This window comes from Triticum dicoccoides, chromosome 1B (genome assembly GCF_002162155.2).
Source record: "Triticum dicoccoides isolate Atlit2015 ecotype Zavitan chromosome 1B, WEW_v2.0, whole genome shotgun sequence".
Lineage (NCBI taxonomy): Eukaryota > Viridiplantae > Streptophyta > Magnoliopsida > Poales > Poaceae > Triticum > Triticum dicoccoides.
Window position 1 is genome coordinate 123865984 of NC_041381.1, and position 25557 is coordinate 123891540.

Consider the following 25557-nt stretch of genomic DNA (forward strand, 5'->3'; position numbering starts at 1 on the left):
GTCATTCCCAATGCATCAGTCATAGGTTCTATAAAAGTATGCCATGTGTCATGGAACTAACACGTCAGATGTCCTTAGTGTGAGGACTTAGTTGCGAGGCCAACGCATCTATGTGGTAGCTTGATAGTGGTTGAGCGAAATCGAGAGACGCAACACAAGACAAGGGTTTAGAGAGATTCGGGCCCCGGGAAACATCATTCGGTAAAAACCCAACATGTTGTTTGAGGCTAGATCTCATTATCATCACGAGGGAGTCGCCGTAAACCGGCTCTCCTCTAATTGTGTCTAGCCCTAGTGATTGTTTTCTTGCCTATCCCTCTTTGGGGTGCCCTGCCCCTCCTTATATAAGTTAGAGGGGCGGGTTACATGTGGAGTCCTTTTAGGATTAGGACTAGTCTCCCTTCTAATACAAACCGGATACAAGTCCGGGTCTTCCTTGTAAAGTAAATATTCCTCACACCTTTTCTCTTAAACCGGCCCACCATAGCGTGATCCGGCCTTCCATAAACCGCCTGTTGGGCCACCGGGTCTTGTCGCTCCTCTGACCCGCCTGCCGGATTACCAATGAATCGTAAACCGCCATGTCCGAGTGGGTCGCCAGTGAATCGCCAAACTCTAGCCGGGTCATACATCCGACGGTTTATACCGCGGGGTATATCCCTGACATTAGCCCCCAGTTTAATTTGGATTCATCCATGTTAAACTGATCTGCAACATAAATACAACAAATTTGTCGGGTTGTGCTCTGGTTTAAATATTCTTGTAGACCGGCACTTGATCATCCTTAAATCCTTGTCATTTCTTCCTTCTAAAAAATCTGAGTCAATAGACCTGTTTCATAATTGATTTGCTTGCAGAAGATATTTTGTAAATAAAGAATCCATTTGAATTGGCCTTCAATGCTCTGACCTGACAAAAATATTAGTCTCTGAAATATTCAACTGATATCCAGGCGGCTTGAAGATGTAAAACTTGCCGGTTTATGATTACCACCATTGTCGGGTCATAAAAACTGATAATTCCGGGTCATGATTGTTGCCAATGCCGGTTCATGATTACTGATGATGTCAGGTTATGATTGTTGCAGATACCGGTTCAATCTGGTTTGCTCAAAACAGAGAGTCTGAGAAATATATCTTCGATAATATTATAATACTTGTAACCCCCAAGTCTTGAGTAGAACAAAGTGATGGCTTAAGACTTGCTTCAACATAAATACTGCCACTTAAGAATAAATCCATGTTGTTCATCCCAGTCACTTAGTAAAAACTGAATACTCCATATTGTGTAGCTCCAAGTGCCGGGTTGTCATGCTTTGCAGCAACCTGGGACTTGTAATTGTCTTATACTCATAAAAACATCAACTAGTGTAGCCCCCAAGGGCCGGGTCATTATGCAATAATGAGCAGGGACTTTGTAGGTATAATCATGTAGATTTGAGCAATGATGTGTAGCCCCCAAGGGCCGGCTTAGTAAGATAATATTGAGCTGGGACTTGATATATACTTCAATGAAAATAACATCATATGATGTAACCCCCATTATGGGGCTTGAATTCACGTCCACAAGGTTAAGAGCCTTGTGCTTTACCAACTGAGCAGTGGACCATTCAATATAATGAAAAAAGCTTTGTACCTTGAATTTGTTTGACAGGAGTAATTGGCAGCCCCCAAGGGCCGGCTCATTATAATGTGATGAGTCGGGTCTTCAATAAATGAAACAAAGAATGACTTTGCATTAGCCCCCAAGTGTCATGGTGCATGCTTGCAGCGACATGAGACTTGCATATTTGATGTAATCTCAACTTAAATAATGTAGCCCCCAAGTGCCGGGTTGTAAGCCTGCAGCAACTCGGGACTATTCCTTCAATTGTAGAATAAAAATCATATCCATTGATAATATGATAGCCATTGCGCTAAAGCGACTTTGAAAACCTTAATCATAATACTGGTTATTGATAACCATAATAGAAATCCAGCCGTGTTGGCTATTTGAATAATATACCCAATGATTTATAAGCGCATAATTCCAATGGCGCAATCCAAATATATGCGGGCGACTTATAGTCCAAAGCCAGGCCGGGTTAATAAACACCGGATTATATGCACTGACAACTTGTTTCTGCATACAACAAGTTTAAAGTGTCCTGGCGGTTTACCACCGGACGGGTCATAATGCCCAACTTATAACCCAGGTTTATAACCAAGGCTGCATTTTAAGAATAATCAAATATGAAATACATCATACCTGTGATATTGAATCACATCATTGATTTACCAACTTTTTGTAGTAAGGGTGATAACCGAAATCTTGAGTATGATAACTCCCCTCATATTTTGCCAGTTTATAATAAAACCGTGCCGGGTTGTAAATAAACACTGGATGATCATCCTGGCGACTTATAGTCAATGCCAGGCCGGATTGAAAGATGCCGGTTCACCATTGATTATGTACTGATAACTTGTAGCTGAAAGTCAAGCCGGGTTAATGAACACCGGGCTAATGTGATGACTGATTAAGTCATACTGGGTGATGATTCATGCCAGATGATCCGGGCTGTTGACAGGGAGTCAATGCCAAGCCGGGTTAAGAAACTCCGGTTTAAAATTAAGGTCCGTCAACGTGTAGTTGCAAACCAAGCCGGTTTAAAGAATACCGGGCTAAGAAGATGACTGATCAAGCCAAGAAAATCAGTTTAACATAAAATTCAGCCAAATCTCAAATGAAACCGTGTAGTCGAGGCTTTTTGGGGGCTGCCAGGCCCAAATTCGAGGCTTTTTGTGGGCTGCCAGTCCACTGAGTTGAACCATTTAACAAAGCCTTTTAAGATGGACCTCCAACTAACCAATCACCGTTTTAACTTTGACAAGTGCAGGGTCTCAGGGAGAGTAACTGTCAAACGTTCGGAGGGTCGTGCCAGGATGACCTGGATAGGAGTGTCTTACTTGATGAAGGCAGGTTAACCTGGGGTTTTAGGTAAATGTACCAGGCTTCCAAGCCGTGGGTCGATACCCAGTTACAAGGGTCCGTTCAAACTCCTGTGTATTTGACACAAGGAGCCCCCAAGTAACATGATGAGCTGTGCTCATTGGGTGCCTATGTTTGAGCTGTGCATGGCAACAAACTTTCTTTGGCCCCTTGGGTGTGAAGCTCCCAAGCTTTGTTGTGGCATGATAGACGGTTTAACAGGTAGTACTCCACTTTGTCAGCTGAAGCCCCCATGTAACCAATAATATGATAAGCCAATAAGGCGGGATACCCATGTTTGAACCACGCGTCAGGGCAGCAGGTCCTCTTTGGCAACCTTTAACTCTTTGCAAGAAATAAATTCTTCTTGAACCGGGATTTCGAACTTGATATTGACAGCTTCAGAGATTTGTGGGAGATAGATTTCCCCTTGAACCGAATTTTGAACCGGATTTGAGAGCTTCAAAGCTTCGTGATAGATAAATTTTCCTTGAACCGGATTGTAAACCGGATATTTGGAGAGTTTCAATGAGTCTGACCTCCCTTGAGCCGGATTTTTAAACCGGATATTTGAGAGCTTCAATGCTTTATGAGAGAAAGATGTCTCTTGAACCGGATCTTGAACCGGAATCCTTTCTGATGACCCGGAACTTCTTCATTGAGCCGGGATTTGTAACCTCCATATACTTCTAAGCCGAAAATTTTCTGACGGCCTTTAAATTTTCATGAATATAACAGTAGCCTCCGGGACCAGGTTATCCTTCCCTCCATCGTCCTAGGGTTCTTAACTTTGCTAAAACTGGCAAGATTTGCTGAGTCATGTCATCATAGCCCCTGAGTCTCAAAGGTGACTCGAAGAGTTGGCTTGAGACTCTTTCATATTTGACCATGATATAAACCGGCATAACTTGTATATCATTGGTGTTGATAGCACGATGTGAATTCACAGAAGGTTGAGGTGACTGCGGCGGGTTATAAATGATCCCGTATGAGCCGTGTCAGCAACTCGGCCAATGGTTCCTTTCAACTGGCGATTTGAAGTTAACCAGACTGTAGTGGCGGCGACTTGTGCGCCTGCCCATTGAGCCACCCAGCGTATACGGCGGTTGATGATAATTTGCCTCCAATTTGAAAGAAAACCGGGCTACCCAAGCTGTGACTTGCTTTATACTCAATAAACACCTCATGCAGATAGGTGCGGCCTGGTGTGTTGATGTAAACCAAGCTACGAGAGGCGGACGGAAAAGATGACCTCAGCATCAGAGGTGGCTCAAACAGATGAACCGGCCGCGGTGTTGTAACCCGGCGCAGACGGGTGAGTTAACCATGTCGTTTTGATGTAGTGAACAATTGTCATGCATCAACAGTATTGCAGACCAAGACAAAGATAAACTGCTCTTTGACAAAAAATAATATATGTACCAATCAAATATATTTTAGATGGATATCACCTGATGTGCCAGGCCGAAAATAATCCGCCATGAAATTGACGATCGCTAGGTGAGGTTGAAGTTGCTCACGGGTGAACCGGACGCGGCTTGGTAAACTGGTGTGGACGGGTGAGTCGGCCGTGACGTTTGTAAGCTGGCGCGGACAGCAAGTCGGCCACGACATTGTAAGCTGGCGCGGACACGTGAAGCGGCCGCGAGGGCGGACGGGCGAGTCGTCCGTGGCGTTGTAAGGCAGCACGGACGGACGAGTCAATCACAGGGACGGTTCTGGTGAGTTGAAGTAGACCGGGCCGCAAGGGTGGCGGCTTGCACGTCCATTACCGGGTAATGAGGCACGGACGAACGCCGGGCGCAATATTGCAAGTATGTGTTCCGTACCCATGGTATAAACCACAATTGTCCTGCATATAAAACATACAACATGGCGGAGTAGTTGTTTGTCGAAGGAAATCAACATGTACTTAACAAAATATGTAAGATAAATATCACCTGATTTTAGGCTGGAGCTTGGCGACTCAAGGCCGCGCGGGTGAACTAACCCACAGAGGGAGCGGTGCAAGCCGGCAGCATCACGCAAGGGCCGGACGGAGTGAAGCCGCGCGGGCCATGATGGCCGGTTCAGAGGCGTGGTTAACTTGGTCCGTTAACCACGGACGGCAACTCGGTCGGGGCAGCTCACAACCTTGGAGGCCGGCGGTTTGGGAGGCTTGGCGGCCGGCGGCGCAAAGCAGCGGCGGCGGCACCCGCGGGTGGACGACGGTGGTAGAAGATGACCCAGCGTGGCGGCGTTTCCGAAGTGCAGTAGCGGCGACGGCAGGGCCCAGGCTAGCTGTAATGGCTCGGAGGCGTGGCGATATCTTGATGCGGCGTGTGAAGGCGAGGCCGACTCCGTGCGACCAAAATCTCCTTTGGGTCGTGCTTGGTTTGACCCATCATTTTTACTAGTGCTGGTAGCTCTGCTAGACTTAGCCATTGAAGAAAAACAAAAACTGAGCCACAAGAAGCCTCCTCGTGGGAAGTACTAAACTAGTACTTGAATTAATGATGTGGCTTGGGTCTTTCACGTGGAAGGTGCAGCCGCAACACAGCCTGATGCGTCTCGGTATTTGCAGCCTGTAGATGGATCAGCAGCCTCGGGTGCAAGCAACGACCGGGCAAATCAACTTCGTGTCAATCTCTATTACGGCAGCGGGCACAGGGAAAATTTTATCGGTCTCGGTCCTGTAGAAATCGATCCGACGGATCGTCGATCGTCAGCAGCGGAAGCCGGGGCAGGGCGAGGGCAGTTCTCTGGCGTCCCAAAGTAGCAGCGGAAGCTGGGGCGGCTCTCCGGCGGCTCGAAGCAGCAGTGGAAGTGGCGACTGCGGGGGCGCAGAGTTGGCTTGGCGCGTCTCAGTGGAGCAAAGGCGTGATGGCGGTTTAGAGGAGCGAAGGTACGGTCGTGCTGAGATGACTTGAAACAAGGGCAAGGCCGCTCGGCCGTGGTGGTAGCGACGCGGTACAGGCGAAGGCACCCAGGCGGGTTAGCACAGAGGTAGAGGCAGTTCTGCAGGGGCCGGCTCAGAGACGACATCGATCAGGCATGTCGCCGGCGGCGGGTTGGACATGGAGGCGGAACAAGGCAATCCGAATCATGGCTGAGTCTGACTCTGGGTCATTGATTGTTTCGTCTTCTCCTTTCTGGTTTTTTTTGTAAGTTCTTGTTTGACCGTGACTGTGGCAATAATCAGATTGTCTCGATATCCAGTTTGGAGTCGAAGTAGCGGCAGAGCAGGTATGCATGAGGCATCGGTTTGATCGGATGCGTCTCTATCAGTTTTTGGTGACTTGGAAACGACAGAATAAATCACCTGACGACGGCAGCAGATCAACCGTAACCCTAACTCTTCTCTGACTTAAATCTCACGGACCTTAAAATCTGGGCTGATGAACTCGCAGATGTTGCCGATCCTTCCGAGCTGAGTCTTTCTTCATCCGGAAAATTGCGAACTTCTCGAACCCTGGAAAGATCCCTCCAAAAACTCAACACCACCGTGCGATAGCCCCACGATGGGCGCCAACTGTCGTGGAATTAACACGTCAGATGTCCTTAGTGTGAGGACTTAGTCGCGAGGCCAATGCATCTATGTGGTAGCTTGATAGGGGTTGAGCGGAATCGAGAGACGCAACACAAGACAAGGGTTTAGACAGCTTCGGGCCCCGGGAAACATCATCCGGTAAAAACCCTACATGTTGTTTGAGGCTAGATCTCATTATCATCACGAGGGAGTCGCCGTAAACCGGCTCTCCTCTAATTGTGTCTAGCCCTAGAGATTGTTTTCTTGCCTGTCCCTCTTTGGGCTGCCCTGCCCCTCCTTATATAAGTTAGAGGGGCGGATTACATGTGGAGTCCTTTTAGGATTAGGACTAGTCTCCCTTCTAATACAAACCAGATACAAGTCTGGGTCTTCCTTGTAAAGTAAATATTCCTCACACCTTTTCTCTTAAACCGGCCCACCATAGCGTGATCCGGCCTTCCATAAACCGCCCGTTGGGCCACCGGGTCTTGTCGCTCCTCTGACCCGCCTGCCGGATTACCAATGAATCGTAAACCTCCATGTCCGAGTGGGTCGCCAGTGAATCGCCAAACTCTAGCCGGGTCATACATCCGGCGGTTTATACCGCGGGATATATCCCCGACACCATGCTATGGACCAGACCTATTGTATACTCTGCCCTGGTTTGGCAAGGGAGTACAAATAGTGATCTAGGAGTAGATCACTGGACATTGGTCAAAATTATCCTTAGTAGAATAAGGATATGTTTCTCGATTATGGAGGTGATAAAAGAGTTTGTCATAAAGAGTTACATCGATGCAAGCTTATACACCGATCCAGATGACTCTAAGTCTCAATCTGGATACATATTTAAAGTGGGAGCAATTAGCTAGAGTAGCTCCGTGCAAAGCATTGTAGACATAGAATATTTGCAAAATACATACGACTCTGTAATATGACAGACCCGTTGACTAAAATTCTCTCACGAGCAAAACATGATCATACCTTAGTACTCTTTGGGTGTTAATCACATAGCGATGTGAACTAGATTATTGACTCTAGTAAACCTTTTGGGTGTTGATCACATGACGATGTGAACTATGGGTATTAATCACATACAGATGTGAATATTGGTGTTAAATCACATGATGATGTGAACTAGATTATTGACTCTAGTGCAAGTGGGAGACTGAAGGAAATATGCCCTAGAGGCAATAATAAAATTATTATTTATTTCCTTATATCATGATAAATGTTTATTATTCATGCTAGAATTGTATTAACCGGAAACATAATACATGTGTGAATACATAGACAAACATAGTGTCACTAGTATGCCTCTACTTGACTAGCTCGTTTATCACAGATGGTTATGTTTCCTAACCATGGATAAAAGAGTTGTCATTTGATTAACGGGATCACATCATTAGGAGAATGATGTGATTGACTTGACCCATTCCGTTAGCTTAGCACTTGATCATTTAGTATGTTGTTGTTGTTTTCTTCATGACTTATACATGTTCCTGTAACTATGAGATTATGCAACTCCCGTTTACCGGAGGAACACTTTGGGTGCTACCAAACATCACAACATAACTGGGTGATTATAAAGGAGTACTACAGGTGTCTCCAAAGGTACATGTTGGGTTGGCGTATTTCGAGATTAGGTTTTGTCACTCCGATTGTCGGAGAGGTATCTCTGGGCCCTCTCGGTAATGCACATCACTATAAGCCTTGCAAGCAATGTAGCTAATGAGTTAGTTACGGAATGGTGCATTACGTAACGAGTAAAGGGACTTGCCAGTAATGAGATTGAACTAGGTATTGGATACCGACGATCGAATCTCGGGCAAGTAACATACCCATGCCAAAGGGAACAACGTATGTTGTTATGCGGTTTGACCGATAAAGATCTTCGTAGAATATGTGGGAGCCAATATGAGCATCCAGGTTCCGCTATTGGTTATTGACTGAGAATAGTTCTAGGTCATGTCTACATTGTTCTCAAACCCGTAGGGTCCGCACGCTTAAGGTTTTGATGACAATTATATTATGAGTTTATAAGTTTTGATGTACCGAAGGAGTTCGGAGTCCCGTATGAGATTGGGGACATGACGAGGAGTCTCGAAATGGTCGAGATGTAAAGATCGATATATTGGACGACTATATTCGGACTTCGGAAAGGTTCCGAGTGATTCGGGTATTTTTCGGAGTACCGGAGAGTTACGGGAATTCGCCGGGGAGTATATGGGCCTTATTGGGCCATACGGGAATAGAGGAGAGAGGCCAAAAGGAAGGAGGCCTGCGCCCCCCCTCTGGTCCGAATTGGACAAGGGGGGTAGCCCCCTTTTCCTTCTCCCTCTCCTCCTCTTTTCTTCTCCAACAAGGAAAGGAGGAGTCCTACTCCCGGTGGGAGTAGGACTCCCCCCTTGGCGCGCCTCCTCCATAGGCCGGCCGCCTCCCCCCTTGCTCCTATATATACGGGGGCAGGGGGGCACCCCAAAGACACAACAACAATTGATCCTTGAGATCTATTAGCCGTGTGCGGTGCCCCCCTCCACCATAGTCCTCCTCGATAATATTGTAGCGGTGCTTAGGCGAATCCCTGCGACGGTAGAACATCAAGATCGTCACCACGCCGTCGTGCTGACGGAACTCTCCCTCGACACTCGGCTGGATCGGAGTTCGAGGGACGTCATCAAAATGAATGTGTGCTAGAACTCGGAGGTGTCGTAGTTTCGGTGCTTGATCGGTCGGGTCGTGAAGACGTACGACTACATCAACCGCGTTGTGCTAACGCTTCCGCTTTCGGTCTACAATGGTATGTAGATTACACTCTCCCCTCTCGTTGCTATGCATCACCATGATCTTGCGTGTGCGTAGGAATTTTTTTGAAATTACTACGTTCCCCAACAGTTGGATGCACACCCACTTAGTTTCTTTTGTTGAGCTTTCATATACTTATAGCTCTAGTGCATCCGTTGCATGTCAATCCCTACTCACTCACATTGATATCTATTAATGGGCATCTCCATAGCCCGTTGATACGCCTAGTTGATGTGAGACTATCTTCTCCTTTTTGTCTTCTCCACAACCACCATTCTATTCCACCTATAGTGCTATGTCCATGGCTCACGCTCATGTATTGCGTGAAAGTTGAAAAAGTTTGAGATTACTAAAGTATGAAACAATTGCTTGGCTTGTCATCGGGGTTGTGCATGATTAAATACTTTGTGTGATGAAGATAGAGCTTAGCCAGACTATATGATTTTGTAGGGATAACTTTCTTTTGGCCAAGCTATTTTGAGAAGACATGATTACTTTGATTTGTATGCTTGAAGTATTATTACTTTTATGTCAATATGAACTTTTGTCTTGAATCTTTCGGATCTGAATATTCATGCCACAATTAAGAAGATTTACATTGAAATTATGCCAAAGTATCACTCCGCATCAAAAATTCCATTTTATCATTTACCTACTCGAGGACGAGCAGGAATTAAGCTTGGGGATGCTTGATACGTCTCCAACGTATCTGTATTTTTTGATTGCTCCATGCTACTTTATCTACTGTTTTGGACTATATTGGGCTTTATTTTCCACTTTTATATTATTTTTGGGACTAACCTATTAACCAGAGGCCCAGCCCAGAATTGCTGTTTTTTGCCTATTCAGTATTTCGAAGAAACAGAATATCAAACGGAGTCCAAACAGAATGAAACCTTCGGGAACGTGATTTTCTCACCGAACGTGATCCAGGAGACTTGGACCCTGCTCCAAGGAACAAAAGAGGCGGTCACGAGGGTGGGGGTGCCCCCCCCCGCAGGGCGCGCCCCTGCCTCGTGGGCCCCCTGTTGCTCCACTGACGTACTCCTTCCTCCTATATATACCTATGTACCCCCGACATATCAAATACGGAGCCAAAAACCTAATTCCACCACCGCAACTTTCTGTATCCACGAGATCCCATCTTGGGGCCTGTTCCGGAGCTGCGCCGGAGGGGGCATCTACCACGGAGGGCTTCTACATCAACACCATAGCCTCTCCAATGAAGTGTGAGTAATTTACTTCAGACCTTCGGGTCCATAGCTAGTAGCTAGATGGCTTATTCTCTCTTTTTGGATCTCAATACAATGTTCTCCCCCTCTCTTGTGGAGATCTATTTGATGTAATCTTCTTTTTGCGGTGTGTATGTTGAGACCGATGAATTGTGGGTTTATGATCCAGCTTATCTATGAATAATATTTGAATCTTCTCTGAATTCTTTTATGTATGATTGAGTTATCTTTGCAAGTCTCTTTGAATTATCCGTTTGGTTTGGCCAACTAGATTGGTAGTTCTTGCAATGGGAGAAGTGTTTAGCTTTGGGTTCAATCTTGCGGTGTCCTTTCCCAGTGACAGCAGGGGCAGCAAGGCACGTATTGTATTGTTGCCACCGAGGATAACAAGATGGGTTTTTTATCATATTGCATGAATTTATCCCTCTACATCATGTCATCTTGCTTAAGGCGTTACTCTGTTTTAACTTAATACTCTAGATGCATGCTGGATAGCGGTCGATGAGTGGAGTAATAGTAGTAGATGCAGAATCGTTTCGATCTACTTGTTTCGGACATGATGCCTATACACATGATCATACCTAGATATACTCATAATTATGCTCAATTCTGTCAATGGCTCAACAGTAATTTGTTCACCCACCGTAGAATACTTATGCTCTTGAGAGAAGCCACTAGTGAAACCTACGGCCCCCGGGTCTATTCTCGTCATATCAATCTCCATTACTTTATTACTTGCTTTGTTTTTACTTTGCCTTTTACTTTTCACTTTGCATCTCTATATCAAAAATACCAAAAATATTATTTATCATCTCTATCAGATCTCACTCTCGTAAGTGACCGTGAAGGGATTGACAACCCCTAATCGCGTTGGTTGCGAGTAGCTATCGTTTTGTGTAGGTACGAGGGACTCGTGCGTGATCTCCTACTGGATTGATACATTGGTTCTCAAAAACTGAGGGAAATACTTACGCAACTTTACTGCATCATCCTCTACTCTTTGGGGAAATCCAACGCAGTGCTCAAGAGGTAGCACCCTGCTCCCACGCCCCTTGCACCTCCGCGCTGCAACCCTCCTCTTTCAGCCACTAGGCCTGAAAGCGAAAGCCCCGGTCCCCTCCCTCCATCCTCTTGCCTCCTCCTTGGGTGCTAACAATAACTGATCGATGATCTGAATGCCGAGGAGCTCCATTGATTACTGTGAACTCAGGGAACCATTCGCACCATGAGGCGTTTGTCGTGGCCCTGTCCAACCTCTCACAGATGTACGAATCAATATCCTTACTATGGTTCCTCCAAGTGTACTTGTCGCCCTCGTAACCGATGTCACGTAACTCACAGGCCTCCAAAGCTTCTCTGAAGTGATCCATGTGCCGCTGTGGTCTGATAGCACCCCCAATTTTCTCATCCGATGATAAGATTTCATTAAAGTCACGCAAACAAAGCCACGGCCTCCCGGCTTGATGCTGTTGAGCTAGCAGTTTCATTGCTCTCCATGTCTCCACTTTCCTCTCCGCCTCCGACTCTCCATAGACACCCGTCAAGTGCCACACCCTACCATCCTCCTCCACCACATCTACATCAATATGTCGCCTTCCATACGATCACAACATCACTTCAACACCCCTTTTCCAGAAAAGTGCCACTCCTCTACTTCTCCCCTCCGGGTTCCATACTACCAAATGAGCAAGACCAAGAGTCCACCTGAATCTCTCCAGTTCCTTCTCTGTTAGCTTTTTCTCCGCCAAGAACACAATGTCGGGATACTCCTCCCTCCCCAAAGCAAGGAGACTACAAACTGTCGGACCGTTCCCGAGTCCCCGGCAGTTCCATCCTACAATTTGCATTGCTCCCGGCGGGGCTGCTCTTGCAGCTCGACCGATGATAATTCATGATCTCCCTCCCTCCGAACAAGTTGGCTCCCTTCCGCCTTATCTTCCCCTCCTTCCACTCTTCCCTTCTTCCCCACCTTCTCGTGTTCCTCATCAACTCCCCCTCTCTTCTGACCTAGAACCGCCTCCCTCGCAACATAGCCCTCCGGCCGCACCTTGTCCCTTCCCTTCTTCCTATATCTCCTACCCTCCGGATTCTTGCTACTAACTTCGTCCAACGTGACATTATCATCCCTGCTCCCCACCTTACCATGAACGACCTTCGCCTTCCCACCAGCTCCACTGTCCTTCCCCGTCTCGCCCATCTTCGTAATGGTGCCCCTCTCCTGAAAATCCAGCTTCTTCAGTACACCTCCTTTTGTGGGGACAGTGGCATTCTTTAGTGGACTAGTCACCTCCTCCCCTTTTTCTTTAGCTTCCCGACCACCATCGTCAGATTGTGAATCACTCTTGCGCCATGATAAACTATCACTGCCGCTTCCTGACCTCTCTCCTGACTTACTGAATCCAAAGTACCTTCCTCTCCCCGAGCTACGACTGCCACTCCTCCACAGCCCCTCCTCAGCAAAACCCCTCTTCTGCCCCATATCGACTTTGAGCCACCTCCCAAACTGTTGTTTACCTCCCTTCCCTCCTTTGATCGAGCAATCCTTCTCCCCGTGACCGATCACACCACACGTGTAACAAAAATCCGGGAGATATTCATATTCAAATCTACACCACCCTCTCTCCTCCTCTTCATCCTCCTTCCCCGCTACTACCATCTACTTATCCTGCTCCTCCTCTCACTCTGACTCCTCACACAAAGTGAACCCCCGCATAATGGGTTTATCAATACGCATATGCACTTTAATTCTCATGAACTTGCCTATTGTGTTTCCATCAGCTCCAGTATCTGCCTCCTCAAATCGACCGATTAGGTTTCCGATATCTTCAGCAACTTCCTCATTCATCATGCCCAAGGGTAGGTCAAAAACCCTAACCCAGATTGGAATATTATTGAATTGGTAGTCCTCCGGCCTTTTACTTGGCACATAGTCTTCCACCACCACAAAATCTTTATCAAACATCCAAGGCCCGTTTTCCAGCGCCTTCCTCTTCCCCGTCTCTTGATGAAACGTGAACAGGAACTGGTTTACCCCTATCTCCTTACAACCAATTCCATTGATTGGGCACCAGATCTTACCCAACGTGAGATAGATCGCATCCGGATGCGCCAGCTTTTCCGACATCACCTTCCCGACCGCATGTGACGCCACCTCCTTGCCCTTCTCCTTGGCCGGAATCCTGATCCTAACTCCCTTCTTCTCCTCATCCGAGAGCTTCAACCCCTTCAACAACCCAGCAACCCCTCCATGACTCCTCCTCCTCCTCCTAGGGTTTAAGTGTATTACGACCACGCGCCCTAGGGGATCGTGCAGAAGGCCTTTCGTGGATGGGAAGGAGGGAGACGGACTCGCATGAGACCGGAAACGGAAGGAGGGATCGCGGAACCCTAGGTTTCGCCTCGCCAGATCGCGATCGCCTCCGCAATCGCCAGACAAGACACGCCAACCGTCACCCTATGGGGATGGACAATTCTTACGTATGGAGCAATTGTTCGGAAGATCAATCAACAAATTTCTTCTTTTACTTCGTGTTTTTTAGATCATGAGTTTAGGAGCTCAAATGTCGAAGCTCACAACTTAGCGAAACATGTATTATCACTTGGGCCTGGCCTCCATATCTGGTTAGGCCAGCCCAATGGAATTCCCTTCGTCCCTGTAAACATTATGACGGATGAATAAAGTTTCCCAAGGTTGTCTAAAAAAAATAGGTGGAACCCACTGCGCACACATCGACCCAGAACCCACCTTCCTCCTGATCCCAACTCCTCCAGCGCCGCCTTGTCAGCGTCGCCAAGACAAGGACTGAACCACTGGTTCAGTCGAAGCGAGCTATTGCCGATCAACGGACTGTAGCGGATCCGGCAACGGAAGATGGCGCGGTGGAATTCAATCAAGGAGATGGGCCGGCCCGGCGGCCCAAGCAAGCGACCAACCCACCGCGCTGGCTCGATGACTACAACCTGGCCCGTTAACTGAGCTAACGGTCACTCGTTTAAATAGAGATCGATCTCATCCTGTAATAGTTGGCTAGGAACGGAATGACGGCTGTGGCTAGTGTAATCGGATAGTTGTGTGGGTGGTTGGGCGGATAGCTACCGAAACTTTTCCCCAATTCAAATTCGAATCCCTAAATTCTCCCCCGATCTAGCGAGTTTCTTATAGTTGGTATTAGATTCGGCGGTCCTGGAGCTTCCGCAGCATCGCCACGAGACGCGGTGGCGAGATCGGCGGCGATTGGAGGTGATGGACAAGCTGTCCGAGGACGGGCGCGGCATCTACGCGCTTCTGCGGGCGGATTTCGCCGCTGACTTGGACCAGCGTTTCAAGGAGCACGGCGACAACCTTCTCCAAGCCGTCGACAAGCGGCGCTCGACGCTCTCCTGTCGGCGCGGGTGGATGGCGTACGGGACGAGTTCGCCCTCGAGATCGAGCAAGTCCGCGGTGAGCGCCCGTGGGAACAAGCCGGGCGCGTCGAGATCTCATTGTCATGGATGGCTGGGAGTGGTCGTGGCGCCGCCACCGACTCCCTTGGCTTCGATCAGGAACACCGGGGGAAGGCACATAACACTTATGTCCCTCCTCCGGTCAGAGGTGCGCGTGATTCCACTTTCCGTGCTCGTTCTCCTTCCATCGGTGATGTGGGCTACCCGAATGCTGCTGATGCGTTTTCGTTTGGTGTTCGCGCGGATCTACCTCGATTCGATGGCGCGAATCCGAGGTTGTGGCAGAACAGATGCGAGGACCAGTTCAAACTCTGGAATACTCCACCGCACAGATGGATTTCACTGGTGATGTCTCAATTTGAAGGCACAGCGGCTCGGTGGTTGGAATTAGTCCAGCGCAAGTCGCCAAACATATCGTGGTCTGAATTCTGCTGCAGTTTGCAGAGTCGCTTCGGCAGATATCAACACCAGACACTGCTTCGCCAGCTCTTCCATATAGCCCAAACCAGCACAGTTGCGGATTATGTGGATAGATTCGCGGATTTGTATGATCAGTTGTCCACATATGAGGAAATTCCCAACACCTTACACTACACCACCCTCTTCCTCGACGGACTCAAACCAGGGGTTCGCATTGCAGTGGCGCTACAGAAGCCTAAGGATCTAGATTCCGCATATGACCTGGCCTTGTTGCACGAGGAGCTTGGGGAGGGAGTAACCCATATCAACTCGCCTGCAGGCGTGCGATCAGGTCCATTCCCACTCCCTCTTCCCCCAAAACCCCGTGTCAGTGAAGATTGGCCACAGTCTGATACTCTAAAACGCACACCAGCTGAGGACAAATGGTCTGTATTGCGCACTTACCGCAAGTCCAAAGGGCTATATTTCATTTGTGGGGGAAAATGGTCCCGCGATCACGTGTGTAAATCAACAGTTCAGTTGCATTTTGTTCAAGAACTAATTGATCATGTTCAGCCGAGGGAATCCACTCAGATAGATAATTCAGAGTCTGAGACAGCTTCTGTTCACAGTATGCGGTTGTCATCTACAGCGGTTGGAAAAGACCCCAATGCTCCATCCTTACAGTTGGAAATTCAGTTACAAGGGCACACTATGGTATTTTTGGTGGATTCAGGCAGTACTCACTCATTCATCGACAGCTCTTTTGCTCCTGTGTTGGTGGATATTCAGGATACTACGGCAATTTCTATTACAGTGGCAGGAGGAGCATCCTTGCAGTGTTCTAGGATGTTGCAACAATGTAAATGGAGTTGTTGTGGTGCTGAATTCTCTTCTGATTTTAGGCTATTGCAGTTGTCCACTTATGATGGCATATTGGGTCTTGATTGGTTGGCTCAACATAGCCCTATGCAAGTGGACTGGACTCAGAAGTGGATGTCAGTCCAGCAGTCTGGCAGAACAGTTACCTTGCAAGGCCTGTTGCCTGATGACTTTGCACTTATAGTGATATCATTGTTCCTCGTTTAGTGTTCTGCAACTTCTTCAGTTTGTCTTGAAATGCAAGCAGTGTTGGACAAGTTCACTATAGTCTTTCAACCTCCCACTGGCCTTCCTCCTAGACGAATGCAAGACCATCACATTCCTCTGATCCTTGGTGCACGACCAGTTTCTGTCAGGCCATATAAGATTGCTCCCCAGTTAAAAGATGAGTTAGAGAAGCAGGTTGCAGAGCTCTTGGCATTGGGAATGATTCGACCCAGCAAAAGCCCCTTTTCCTCTCATGTCCTACTGGTCAAGAAAAAGGAAGAAGGGGAATGGAGACTTGTCATTGACTTCAGACATTTGAATGCTATAACCCTGAAGAGCAAATAGCCTGTACCCATTATAGATGAGTTGTTGGATGAACTAGTTGGAGCATGTTGGTTTACCAAAATGGACCTAAAAGCTGGATTCGTCCAGATCAGGTTAGCTCCAGGGGAAGAGGACAAAACTGCATTTCAAACACACCATGGCCACTTTGAGTTCCTGGTAGTTGCCATGGGCTTGACTGGAGCTCCAGCAACATTTCAGGGCACTATCAACTTTGATATGTCCCCTCTGCTCAGGAAGTGTGTACTGTGTTTCTTTGATGACATACTAGTTTTCAGCAAAACATTTGAGGAACATTTGGAACATGTTGCTCAGGTTCTGACAATTCTGAAAGAGAAGGAACGGAAAGTTAAGATGTCCAAGTGTGCATTTGTTCAACAGGAAATTGCTTACTTGGGACATGTCATTTCTGCTCAGGCTGTATCGATAGATCCTGCTAAGATAACAGTTGTCCAACAGTGGCCTACTCCAACTAATGTGAAGGAAGTCAGGGGTTTCCTTGGACTCAGTGGTTACTATAGGAAATTCATCAAGCACTATGGGATTATTGCCAAACCTCTCACTGAACTTCTCAAGAAGGGGACGCCATTTGTGTGGACCAGTGTCACTGAAGAAGCCTTTATGGTACTCAAACAAGCCCTGATATCTGCTCCAGTATTGGTTGTGCCAGATTTTTCAAAACCATTTACTGTAGAAACAGATGCATGTGACTATGGCATTGGAGTTGTTCTAATGCAACAGGGACACCCATTGGCATTTGTTAGCAAGGCTTTGGGGCCCAAGAACAGAGGTTTGTCAGTATATGAGAAAGAATACCTGGCTATTCTATTGGTTGTAGATCAGTGGAGATCATACTTGCAGATGCAACAGTTCATTATCAAGACTGACCACAAGAGTTTGGCACACTTGCAGGATTAGAGATTGCATACCCCATGGCAACATAAATGTTTAACTAAGTTACTGGGCTTAAACTACACCATTCAGTATAAACAAGGGAACACCAATGCTGCTGATGATGCACTTTCCAGGAGACCTCCTGATGGAACAACTCTTTTCCAGATTTCTTGTGCACAACCTACATGGTTGCTGGAAATTGTTAAGAGCTACACTGGTGATCCTAAAATACAAGACATTTTGCAACAACTAGCCATAGATCCTGCATCTAAGCCACAGTTCTCTCTGCACCAAGGTCTCCTTCGTTACAAGAACAGTATATGGGTTGGGCCTGATGCTGAGCTGCACCTCAAGATTTTTACAGCCTTTCATGCTAGTCCAGTTGGGGGGCATTCTGGTTTCCCAGTCACATACAAAAGAATTATCTCCCTCTTCAGGAGGCAAGGAATGAAAAACTTCATCAAAACTCAAGTCCAGTCCTATTTGGTGTGCCAGCAAGCTAAACCAGAGAGAATTCAATACCCTGGATTGCTATCTCCTCTGCCAGTACCTTCCAAAGCTTGGACACAGTGTCCATGGATTTTATCTCAGGTCTCCCTACATCCTTCCAGTACAACTGCATACTAGTGGTGATTGACAAGTTCTCTAAATATGGCCATCTCATTCCTCTCTCACACCCCTTCAATGCTCAGAAAGTGGCTGAAGTTTTTATAGATAATGTGTACAAGTTACATGGTATGCCCAGGCTCATAATATGTGACAGAGATCCCATTTTCACTAGCACATTCTGGCAACTGCTTATATCGAGAACTAGAGCAGAACTAAACATGAGTACAGCATATTACCCGGAGACTGACGGCCAAACTGAAAGAGTAAATCAGCAAATTGAGTGTTTCTTGCGATGTTTCATTAGTGCCCATCATACTAAGTGGAGCAAATGGCTGTCGCTTTGTGAATTCTGGTACAATACCAACTGGCATTCTGCACTGAACAAATCACCTTTCGAAATCATTTATGGACAGACCCCGCGGTTTTTTGGGATATCTGCTTCTGATACAATTGCTCCCGTCGATATCCAATCGTGGTTGGACTCCCGACAGTTGATGATTGCTTCAGTCAAATAGCATCTGTTGCGTGTCCAGCAGAGAATGAAACAACAGGCAGACAAGAGACGAACTGAACGAGTTTTTGTTGTCAACGATCTAGTGTTCCTCAAACTGCAACCATACGTGCAATCATCAGTTGTCAGAAGAGCCAACCATAAGCTTTCATTCAAGTATTTTGGTCCTTACAAGATACTCGACAAAATTGGAGATGTTGCCTACCGACTGGAGCTGCCTCCTGACAGTCGCATACACCCAGTGTTTCACGTGTCTCACCTCAAAAAGTTCATTCCGCCAACGACTCGGGTGCAAACACAGTTACCTTCTCCTACAGCCAGTTTGCAAGTGCCTGTTCAGGTTCTGGATCGTCGCGCTCGTCAATCTGGCCGCAAAACAGTGATGCAAGGTTTAATTCTTTGGAATGACAGTACACCAGCCACTGCTACTTGGGAAGACTTGGACTCGTTGAAGCAAGAATTTCCGTGCGCTCTGGCTTGGGGACAAGCCGGTTCACAAGGAGAGGGGGATGTCAGTGTCGCCAAGACAAGGACTGAACCACTGGTTCAGTCGAAGCGAGCTATTGCCGATCAGCGGACTGTAGCGGATCCGGCAACGAAAGATGGCGCGGTGGAATTCAATCAAGGAGATGGGCCGGCCCGGCGGCCCAAGCGAGCGACCAACCCACCGCGCTGGCTCGGCGACTACAGCCTGGCCCGTTAACTGAGCTAACGGTCACTCATTTAAATAGAGATCGATCTCATCCTGTAATAGCTGGCTAGGAACGGAATGACGGCTGCGGCCGGTGTAATCGGATAGCTGTGTGGGTGGTTGGGCGGATAGCTACCGAAACTTTTCCCCAATTCAAATTCGAATCCCTCGCTGTGTTCGGATGTCTGTATTCGATACCTCTGTATTGAATTGGTTTCATTTCCAATTCGGAGAGGAAACTGTAATGGACATGAATACAAATTCACGTGTTCGGTTGCTCATGGAATTGGGCCATGGAATCTCAATACCAAATCATGTTCGGATGACATACTATGGAATTGCATATGCTTTGTGTTTTATGCATCAAATCAAATCTGTACAATTTGTGAGTATAATTGAATTATTATATAGCAACAAAAATGAACAAATATATATTCTAGATAGAAAGGCATGACGACACCAAATAATATTCACACATGAATAGGAACAGTGATAAATTTCTAACAACAACAACAATAATTATGCGAACAGAGTGCAAATTTTTAACCAGAGCACATACAACAACACGTAGTTCGGATATGTAGTTTCCAAATTCTCAACAACAACAACACATAGTTCTAAATTTAACATCACCGCACTAGTTCAAATAGGTTCAAGTAGTTAAACAAGACAAGCTGAAAAGCAACATTTGAATAAATTTAAGGCAACACTAACAGCCAGGCCTTCCTCATTTCCATGGGCAACTCCATTAGAGCTTCAAACAAACGCTCATTAAGAATCAGCTTCCCATATGATCGCAACATGTCTGGCTCTGCCAAGTCTGGTATCAACTGAAGTGCAGCAAGAATTGCAGCAGGAGTGGTAGCTTTTGGCAGTGGAAGTGGATCAGTTGTCTTCAAAGCATCCTTGAAAGTAGCCCTCATTTCTCCAATCATGCACATAATGGACTCACCTGTTCGTTGCCTCTTTGGTGCCACTTCTGGAGAGATTTCTATTGGTTCTGCTTCTGGATCTGCAGTAGTCTCAGCACCAGTCATCGCACCTTCACCATTGGCATGATCTTTTGAATATATGATAGATATGGACTCCCAATGCTTCACTACTTTGGTCTTGTAGGAAGCTAATCCTTTCTCTTTCTTATTAGCCTGCAAAATACACACAAGCGAAGAGTAAAGTTGCTGTCCTGTTATGTGACATACTAAAAAGGTAAACATGAATGTGCATATTATGATGGTTACCTCCACATATTTGATCCAGACATCATCACTATCCATTGATAGCTTATGATTCACCCAATCCCACCCAAAACCACTTTGGGAAAGTATCTTGGTAATGACTTCATAGTACCTGTCGAAAGTTCTAAGCCTTCCCAAAATGTTGTCCTTTGTGATATTCTTGTTGCACTTCTCCTTCACATTCCTTATGGCTGCACAATACACATGTGGTTTCCATCCATTTTGTGAATGGTCGCCATTGTTGTGATGATCAACAAGCACCTCAAGCAGTGCACCATCCATCTCATCATCCCATGTGGTGTAATTCCTCCTTACAACTCCTTCAGCCATGGTGCTACAAACAAAAAAAAATATGCACAAAGAAAAACAGCATGTTGGATCAAGATTATGCATAAATAAATGGTACATGAAAGTGAAAATTTTAGAGAAACACTATCATATATATGGGAAGGTGATGCATGTACAACACAAGGCATCATCACAGCCACCTATGCTATCACACAAAAGATATCCAGCAAGCGACTGCACAAAATGAGACCACCATCATCTAGATACTACACAAAATGAGTCCACCATCATCAAGCTACTACACAAAATGAGACTACCATCATCAAGCTACTACATCTCTAGTTCTGCATGCCTCACAAGGTACTCAGCATACATGTCATCTGCAAAGTTTTGCCTAAAGTTGGTCCATTCATTTGTGACTTCAACAGATGTAATTAAGTTAGCGTCATCCCCCGTCTCAAGTTCCAAATCATCTAGTTCATGGTCAACTTCTGGAAGCAATAGATCATCCATCACATGTTGCCTATCCCTTGCAAAGTTGTGTAACACACAACACGCATTAATAATTCGAATCTGCACAAAATTAGATTCACAATCAGCATGTCATCACTATCCATAAGTAACATCACTTTAACTTTTGTTACCTGGTCCTTTATATCAAAGAAAGATTGAACTCTTAGTATGGCCCATTTTTTCTTCCACAACCCGAAAGTTCTCTCCACAACATTTCTAGCACGAGAATGACGCAAGTTATAGAGCTCTTTAGAAGTTTGGGGCTGTTGTTGACTTGCAACCCACTCTTTCAAGTGGTACCGAGTCGATCGGAATGGAGCAAGAAAGCCCGGCCCATTGGTGTAGCCAGCATCCACTAAGTAATACTTTCCTATGGTGGAGCAATTAAAATTAGCTAACAATTACATGGGGAAGAAAATAAATGTCAAGAGAAATAATCATACCCTGCGGTACAACAAATGCATCTTGACGATTATTTCTCATTGCATCACGCAACACTCTCGAGTCAGATGAAGATCCCTCCCAGCCAGGTAGAACATAAAGAAATTTCATGTTCCAGTCAACCACACCTAGCATGTTAGTGGTGATTGCTTGCTTTCTGTTCCTATACCTTCCTTGGTCAGATGGAACAACAGAAACATCAACATGACACCCATCTAGTGCTCCCAATGCATTGCCAAACCACTTCCATTTGTAATCATCCGGAGGCTCGACAGATGGATTGGGAAGCTTGATAAACTCCCCACTTAGGGAAAGTATGGCTGTTAACACGGAAGAGAAGTGCCTACTGATAGTGTCTAATGAACGCTTGTAAGTGCCCCGCAGGATCCTCATTTTAATACCATGTCCAACAACCAATAAAAACATAGCAACCTTTTCTTCTACAGTCACATATATGCTATCAATGAGACCACACTTCTCGCGTAACATCGTGCACAAAGCATGAAAGTTTCTTTTTGTTAGTCGCAACTCATCATAGCAAGTGATTTCTGACCCATTGTACATTTCCTTCAGCAAATACTTCCGAAGACCATATCGCTGCTCTTCATCACTAAAGCAGCCCAAACTCTTCGGTGCCCTCTGCGTACTAAGATACGCTAGCCCAAGACACACTGACTCAACATACATGGCTGTCATAATAATCCTTTTTCTCTTTCTTCTTTTGTTTTCTTCGGTAATGGAAGCAATCAATTCCAGATGAGACATGATACAACTACAGTTATACACATCATGTCAATTTTTAGTCACATAACCATGCATCATTCAATCAATATGACTAGCACAAAATCTCAATCAACATGACTAGCATAAGATCTCAATCAGCATGACTAGCACACAACTTTTAGTCACATAACCATGCAGCTCATACCTTAACTCAGCCTCCCGGAGTTCCACTTATCAGCAACACCTACAAAAAATGAACATGGGCTTTAATAATTCATTGGAGCAGAACAAGGGAAGAACAGAACATGTTGGACATGGACAGCAGGGGAAGAACAGAACAACTGAAAAGAAAGAAGGGGGTACAGGGGAGTGGAATAAGAAGATGGAAGAGGAAGGGGAAGAAGATGGCAGAGGATAAGGGGATGAAGAAGATAGGCAGGATGGAGGGCTTGCGCCGGAGCAAGATGGCCGGGATGGAAGGCGCTCCGGCCAGCGAGCTGGAAGGGATGGAGGCCGCGCCGACGAGCGACACAGGCCAGATCCAGGGCTGCGCCGGCTCGGGCGGCAGAGGAAGGAGCGCTGCAGGGGAGGGAAAAGGGCAGCAGCCGCGGGGGCTTGAAGCTCCGCCGCCGCCGGAGAGAGGAGGGGGAGGAGGTCCATGGCGGGGGGTGAGGATGAATACCTGCGCCGTCGGTGGCTCCAGCCGTCTCGCGCGGGGAGGAAAGGGGCAGGTCGGGAGCGAGCCTGTCTCCAAACGTTATCTTTTGCGGGACTAGGTCAATTCGAGTGAAATCGGAGGCAAAGAGCTTTGTATCGCGGGAGGGCTACGCGCGTGGATGAAATTTCGGCTCTGTATTGGGCCCGTTTTCGTTCCCTCGATTCAGTATGCATCCAAACGCCTGAATCGGCAGGTAGCCAATACCATATCCAATTCGAAGGCCCTAATTCAGACATCCGAACGCAGTGTAAATTCTCCCCCGATCTAGCGAGTTGCTTACACGCCTCCTCCCTCCCTGCCGGCGCGCCGCCTCCTCCCTTCCCTCTGGCCTGCCGCCTCCTTCCTCCCCTGCCCGCTCGCCGCCGCCGATGGCCGGCCCCAACCAATCACTGCCGCCCGCCGCGCCCGCCGCCCCCAACCACCGGTCGCCATGCAACTCTCTCCTCCAGTCGCCGTGCGCCTCCCAACCCCGGTCGTCGCGCGCCTCCTACCCCGGCCGTCGCGCGCCTCCGACCCCACCCGTCGCTCGCCTCCGGCCACTGGCCGCCGCACGCCTCCCTCCACCCGGCTCCCTGTGCTGCTATGGAGTCCGTCCTGGCTGATCTGCTCTGGCCGTTCAACTTTGTGTCTTCCGACCGCTTGGCCGGCGGAGCTTGACGAAGAGCACCCCGGTCTCGCTTGTGTGTGGAGTTCTGAGCATCTTCTACTGCTGTGTTCTGCTCTCGTCTATTTTCAACTGAATGCGCTGCCATGTGTGGATTTACTCTCGACTCGCCGGGGTGGAGCTCCTCTGCCTCTAGCTGTCGATCCATAGTTCATTGTCAGTACAGGCTCCGTAGCTGCCCAGTACATGTTGGGGGACATTTCTGGAATCACGTATCCTTCTTGCAGCTGTAATTTTGATTGCATAGCAGTGAAGTTTTGATTCACAGCAGTACAATTTAGTCCCAGCTGCCATGATTCTGCAAACCATTGTGCTACCAAAAAGATGGTTCTTTGTTGCAACAAATTGTGGGGAAATGCAGTGAAATAGGGGCAGTACAAGCAGACGGTGCTTTGTTCTGTAGGCTGCCACTCTTCTGCCTGTCTGGTAACAGCGGCGAGAGACGAACACCATGCGCACACCCATGTGACATGAAGTGGAGGCATCACTATGGCCGCGTACAGAGTGTTGGGACTGCAACAATTCCCAAGGTCCAAAGCGTACAGGATGTGCTTGTGAGCTGTGATGTTCTGAACTTGTGATATATGTATGCATGTATGCTTTGTTTTGTGATGGATCACATATAGATCAATTCTTTTTCTTCTACTGAAAATCAATATGTTCTGCAGCTGCGGCGGTGAGAGGCAGACCCGTTCATGTTACTCCATCTCCCAAGCTAAGTTTTCTGCTGTTTTTGATGTTATTCCTAAAAGAAAATCATTTATACATGGCCAATGTGAATGTGCAGTCTGGTGTACTGCAAAAGAACAGTCATGTGTGTGGTTAATTAGCTGAGCATGCAGGGCTTGTTTGAGCTTTAGGTGGAGAACTAGTTGGATACTACGGTTTTTGGAAAATCAAGTTCTTTCTTTACATGATTTACAAACTCACATTGCATTCTCCTGTTGCTTTACTCTTCCATCTCATATTGCTTCATTCTATAAGATTGAGTTATCTAAAAGAGTTTTTGTTCCTGCTATCTACAAAGATACATTCTTTTAACTGAAAAATGATGTATCTGGCGGCCACCACTCCTTGGAACTTTTCTTCCATCTGCTTCTACGCAGACCATGGTGCTTCACTTTGTTCTTATCTTTTTTATTTTGTGCAGCCAGTCAGTGCTTCTTCTTGATCTCCCGACCACCAGTGCCGCTTCTTTCGGGCCTTCTGCTCATGGCGCTCGAGCTGTCTGTACATTTTTTCCTCAGTTCTAAATTCTAGAGCGTCAGTCCAACTACATATCAGGTATACAATGTTGCCTCGATTTTCTGTATGCTTGTATGTACAAAGTATGGTACAGTTTCTGCCAACTCTGAATGCCAGTGGCGGAGCTAGACAAATGACTAAGGGGGCCATGGCGTGTGTGGAGGGCTGGTTTCTTCACAAACTATATTTCTCTCAATTTGTGACACAAATTCAGAATTTCTTCACAACAAATCCAAGAGC

General features: G+C 46.8%; 1 protein-coding gene and 1 long non-coding RNA gene across 3 annotated transcripts in view; one reads left to right on the forward strand and one right to left on the reverse strand.

The window, feature by feature from the left end:
- Window positions 1–20009: 20009 nt before the first annotated feature.
- On the reverse strand, window positions 20010–23458 carry LOC119322824 (protein ALP1-like). 2 transcript variants are annotated; one of them, XM_037596363.1, is made up of 5 exons: window positions 23373–23450; window positions 22896–22934; window positions 21970–22739; window positions 21658–21896; window positions 21069–21586 (listed from the first exon to the last, which is right to left on the reverse strand). In XM_037596363.1, the coding sequence occupies exons 3-5, from the start codon at window positions 22730–22732 to the stop codon at window positions 21344–21346; spliced, it is 1245 nt and encodes a 414-aa protein (XP_037452260.1). In that variant the 5' UTR covers window positions 22733–22739; window positions 22896–22934; window positions 23373–23450; the 3' UTR covers window positions 21069–21343. The 2 variants fall into 2 exon arrangements, with proteins under 2 accessions (XP_037452265.1, XP_037452260.1); XM_037596368.1 differs by lacking the exons at window positions 21069–21586; window positions 21658–21896; window positions 21970–22739 and adding exons at window positions 20010–20635; window positions 20729–21059 and having other exon boundaries at window positions 23373–23458.
- A 223-nt stretch (window positions 23459–23681) lies between these two features.
- The window catches only part of LOC119322838, a 3576-nt gene continuing 1700 nt past the window's right edge, over window positions 23682–25557 (forward strand). Inside the window, exons 1-2 of the long non-coding RNA XR_005155879.1 lie at window positions 23682–24658; window positions 24741–25356. This is a non-coding gene — a long non-coding RNA (uncharacterized LOC119322838). The remainder of the gene's footprint in view (window positions 24659–24740; window positions 25357–25557) is intronic.

Coding starts and splice junctions, on each gene's coding strand:
- LOC119322824 (XM_037596363.1), bottom strand. CDS start 22,732: ATGTCTCATCTGGAATTGATTGCTTCCATTACCGAAGAAAACAAAAGA. Junction 21,897..21,969: donor TGCATTTGTTGTACCGCAGG/GTATGATTATTT, acceptor GCTCCACCATAG/GAAAGTATTACTTAGTGGAT. Junction 21,587..21,657: donor TCTTTGATATAAAGGACCAG/GTAACAAAAGTT, acceptor AATTTTGTGCAG/ATTCGAATTATTAATGCGTG.